General features: G+C 41.1%; 1 protein-coding gene across 1 annotated transcript in view; it reads right to left on the minus strand.

Annotated features, from left to right (window-relative positions):
• msto1 (misato mitochondrial distribution and morphology regulator 1) overlaps positions 1–3,657 on the minus strand; it is a 9,684-nt gene extending 6,027 nt beyond the window's left edge. The window contains exons 1-9 of the mRNA XM_020597484.1: positions 3,471–3,657; positions 2,673–2,802; positions 2,430–2,499; positions 2,218–2,293; positions 1,662–1,719; positions 1,410–1,563; positions 442–556; positions 110–244; positions 3–28 (exon numbers count right to left, since the gene is read on the minus strand). Coding sequence (XP_020453140.1) covers positions 3–28; positions 110–244; positions 442–556; positions 1,410–1,563; positions 1,662–1,719; positions 2,218–2,293; positions 2,430–2,499; positions 2,673–2,802; positions 3,471–3,554 — 848 coding nt within the window. The 5' untranslated portion in view covers positions 3,555–3,657. The remainder of the gene's footprint in view (positions 1–2; positions 29–109; positions 245–441; positions 557–1,409; positions 1,564–1,661; positions 1,720–2,217; positions 2,294–2,429; positions 2,500–2,672; positions 2,803–3,470) is intronic.
• Positions 3,658–4,588: the final 931 nt, after the last annotated feature.

The following is a 4,588-nucleotide window of genomic DNA, read 5'->3' on the forward strand; positions in this document are numbered from 1 at the left end:
GCAGGCGATAGAGGTCCTTCACTGGGGTCTGCAAGGACACAAACCACACATTTTTACAAACTCTAGGCTACGATAGAGGATAAAACAGCCGCTGAGTTAGCCAACTCACTGAGTTTGGGTGACTGACGGGTGCCAACCCCCAGGTCAGGATACCTCTCCCACTGTAGGAGTCTTGTAGCATCTCTGTGACCTTTGACCCTAGGCCTGCAAAGCCATCAGCTAAGTCACACAACACCTGGAAACCCTGAGAGGAAAACCACATGCACAGAGAGGATTAATGTAGACAGCAGAATGTTGTGTTGTGGATAATTGTACATTTTTGTGGCTGGGACAGTAAGGACTAGGAAAAACTTGACTACCCTACATCTTTTTATGATATTACAATACAAATGGATGTTTAACAAGATAAAGACAAAGAAAAGCATGGAACAGCAGAGTTACCTGAAGGTAATCGCACTCCTCTACAAAGAAGTGCAGTCTGTCCTCCAGCTCCTCGAGCACCGAGCCCTGCAGGAGAGCCTCTCCCTGGCCGAAAGCCTCCAGACGATGAGTCTCCCTGCTCACCCAGAATGAAATGATACTCACACTTAAGACTTCTTACCCACAGTAAATCCATAGTTTGTATAATCTGTCCACACCTATGTTTTTTTTTCAGCTGTCAAAAGCAAAACACCTGCTCTGACACCATTACTCAAGGTACAGCTAGTAGTGCATCACACTTCAAAGACAGCCCACAGTGAGTGAGTCAGTGTTATTACTCCAGCTAAAGTCTGTGTAAAGCCTGACATCTAGTGGTGAAAGGCAGCCACTGAACTATCAGACCCCGACTGACTGGTCTCTGCGTTTTAGGCTTTACATGCTTCCATATGTGCCTGTAGGTCTGATTCATATCTTATCCTTGACCATTCAAACTCTGTCAGAGTAGCCAGATGGCCCAGACTTCAGTTAAATCTGCACATGTAGCAGTTCAGGGGCTTAGAGGTGTTCACACCCGAGCTAGACATGTCACAAACATGAACGTGAACCATCAACACACAAAGACAGGAATGGATCATTAAGGGACGTAGCCTGACTCTCTTTGCACTCTCACTGTGTTTAATTATGGTTGAGGGTCTAATGACAGAGGGTGTCTTATGCTGTACAGAATGCAAAGCACCTTGAGGCAAATATGCGATGTGTGATATGGGCCTATACTGACTTAACTTGGCTTATTATTGACCTCTGCTTTCACCAATAGATGTGAGACTTCCTGTGTTTTTAGACTGAAACTGTAAACATGTTTGCCATCATGAATTTGAATCATAATGTTACTTTGAAATTAAATCTACATGGCTGTGTGAATCAGTCTTAGTAGCAGAAAACCCTCATTTTGTTTAACAAAGCGTAAGCAACCTGGTGTCGTACTTTACCCGTCGTGGTTGTACTGGTGGATGACGGAGATGGTCCGAGGGTGCAGGTGGATCCTGAGGAAGTCGGACCACACTCTCACGATGCCCTCCAGCCTGTAGCCCCTTTGGATCTGAGCCAGCCGGCTGTTCACTGTATCCACGCTCACTGAACCTGCTGCTGGGAGAGTTTTCAGAGTGAAAGACATGGTGACTGCTCTGCTCAACTGTTGTGACATAGTATTTCACGTGGAGCTTGATAAAGGTTTTACTCACCTGAACACTGAGGCTGGGAGCTGGAGGAAAAATCAGCTTCAGCGAGTATCTCCCCCCTCTAGAAACAAAGACAGCAGATAGGTTATGTAAATGTTTATTTCAAGGTAAAGTCTATTAAATCACTTTAATCGAGCCACAACCTGAGATAAGTGGAATCATAAGATTAACTGTGTACTCCTCTTGATTACTGGGACCAAATACTGGTCACTGTGACCTCCCATTTGTCCCATTCCCATGAATTCGACTAGTTGGCGGAGGCATACAACTGCAAAGTGGTAATTCTGTAATTAAATGTTATTTAGTTAACTTGTAATCAAATTAATTTCCATTTTATTTTATTAATTGCCATCTCCTTTCTCACTCTTGGTGGGTCCATACCCACTCCTGTCTAGTATTGTCTTGTGATTTCCATGTTCTAAATGTTACACAGTGAAAAGCAGTGTTTTAAAAAATGATATTTTAATGTTTATTGCTGCCCAGATGCTTGTGGTTCAGGCTACTCACACACTATGTACATAATGTATCCTTAAGCTGCATTTCCGCCATAAGTACTCACATCCAACTTGTCCAAAGTTTCAAGAAAGGCGTTCTTTGCAGGAGGACTTTCTTTATGCATTGTGAGGTTTCCTTCCCTGAAACGACGAGCACATTTTTATATTAAGCAGACTGGATTTCATGTGCCGTGTCACAGAAAAACAAACATTTGTCAGTTTATTGATCTACTGGGCATAACGTTCTGAACACACAGGCAGTAGTGTTCTCGTTTACCATGTGACAGCAGAGGTGTCTTTGCCAGCATCATACAGATGTCCCTCCTGCCGCAGTGTCCGAAGACTTCCTGTTACAGACAGAGAGCGACAGGCAGAGACCAGCAGAGATATGCAATATGTCACTATGTGAAACAACTATGCTGACTAGTAAATATTCAAATCAAAGAATCAAGAAAAACTGGGCAAACTTTCTGCCATCGACATCATTTAGGATTCAGAGGAACGTGACAGAACAGGTTACCTTTGAGATCCATAGCGATGAGGCGAGGTGTGTAGGTGATGTGTCCTCCCGGAGTCTGTCCTTCACGAAACACAGCATCACTCTGGATCTCACCTGGTGGTGTCTCGTGATCATATGATAAAGAGGCATCCTGCAAACACAGAGAAGATCCTCTCTGTTTATCTACCACTACAATTCTTTCTTCCTGATTTAGGAATTCGCACCCATTCATTTCTGCAGGTCATTTCAAGCTCTAATATATTTTGCACACACAGCATGTTCAAGTCAGAGGACTGTGAAGGCACCCACCCACACGATTTACAGTTGCTTGTCGCATACAATTGCATCTAACACACAATTACCCCCAACCTAAAATATTTTAGGTTGCAGGAAGGGAACCTTAATGCGGCAACTTCCATTAGAGGTTTGGACTGTTTGCAATGTTATGCTGTTTACCACTGCAGCAGTAGCTTTGGTTTCTGATTAGCCCATTTGTGTTGGGCACATGCAACGCAATGAAAATCATTTAGACAGCAGCCAATTTTTGTCATTTGACCTAATCCTAATTAGTATTATTCTGTTAGGTGACTAATCTGTATCTGCAAGAAAACGTCACTCATTTGAGTCTACAAATGGGATTTTAGCACCTTAAAACCTGGTGACTAAGTATACCGCATCTCCTCGGTCTGTTAAAATGGCCATGATATGCACATTCATGTTCTTACCTCTACAATTCAGAGCAAGTCTCTGTAGTTTGACAACACATGCAAACTAACGCTAGCTAGCTAGTTCAGCGTTAGCCGTTACAGTGTTCCTCACCTGCAAATTCCACCAATGAGTCCCCACAAAATTTGAATAATGTCCCAGCTGAAGAGTGATGACTTCTCTACAAAAGCTGCTCATCGTCACAGACTTCAACAACCAGGAGAAAATATTAATGTCGCTACTTTGGCTCTAATGTTTGGAGATGCCAAGTGATCTGCGACAAACTAAAGGGGTGTAACAGACCTCACTGACTTGATTCTATTGGCTGAAAGAAAAGTAAGAAGAAATATGATTGGATTTGCAAATGACGTAAGACAGATAGTTTGGCTTCACCGTGCCATGGTTGTACGTGCGGTGGGCAAGTTAGTCCTGCGATCAAGTATTAGCATTAGAGTATTAGCATCAAAATATACGAAAAATATCAAGAGTAAAAGTACTCATTATGCAGGAGGGCATATTTCACGTTAATGTGTATCACATTCTGGGCAGCTTGTGAACTTCCGCCCGGCGATCAATCTGATTCTGTAAAGTAATCAAAGTTGTCAAATATAGGTAATGGAGTAAAAATATTAGGCTAATCTCTGAAATGTGGTGAATATGAAGTATGAAGTAGCCAAAAAAGAAAATACACAAATAAAGTACAGCTAGGTCTACATCAAAACTGTATTTAAGTACTGTACTTGTAATGTAGCCTACTTAGCTACACAAAACTGTTGATAGTCTCTTAGAACAGTTTCTTAGATCCCTCCTCGTGGTATGCAAAAGAATTGTTAATTATATCTGAAAAGTCTTTAAAAAAAGAGAAAGCACAAAAATTGTAGTGTGCAGGTTATTGTGAAGCTGCTTTTCAGAGCTGTCTAATTTTAATGTAAAACCAATAGTCAATATAAGCCATAAGCATATGATATTACAACACTTTCAATTTTCTGCAAATTAAAATAATATTTCCTTTCTGCTGTAAACTATTAAAGTAAAATCTTAAATAGGCCATTTATTAAATGAGCATTTTCATAGCGGTCTTTTTTTCCAAAACTATTTCACAGCAGCCATATTTAACTTTACCTGTAATTTCTACTTCTATATTAAATTTAAAAATAAAGGCAAAAAAAAAAAAAAATGCGTTGCAGATTAGGCATTATTTCATGGTTATAGCGGATATTACGAGTTCATCG

Source organism: Monopterus albus, unplaced genomic scaffold (genome assembly GCF_001952655.1).
Source record: "Monopterus albus unplaced genomic scaffold, M_albus_1.0 scaffold34.1, whole genome shotgun sequence".
Classification (NCBI taxonomy): domain Eukaryota; kingdom Metazoa; phylum Chordata; class Actinopteri; order Synbranchiformes; family Synbranchidae; genus Monopterus; species Monopterus albus.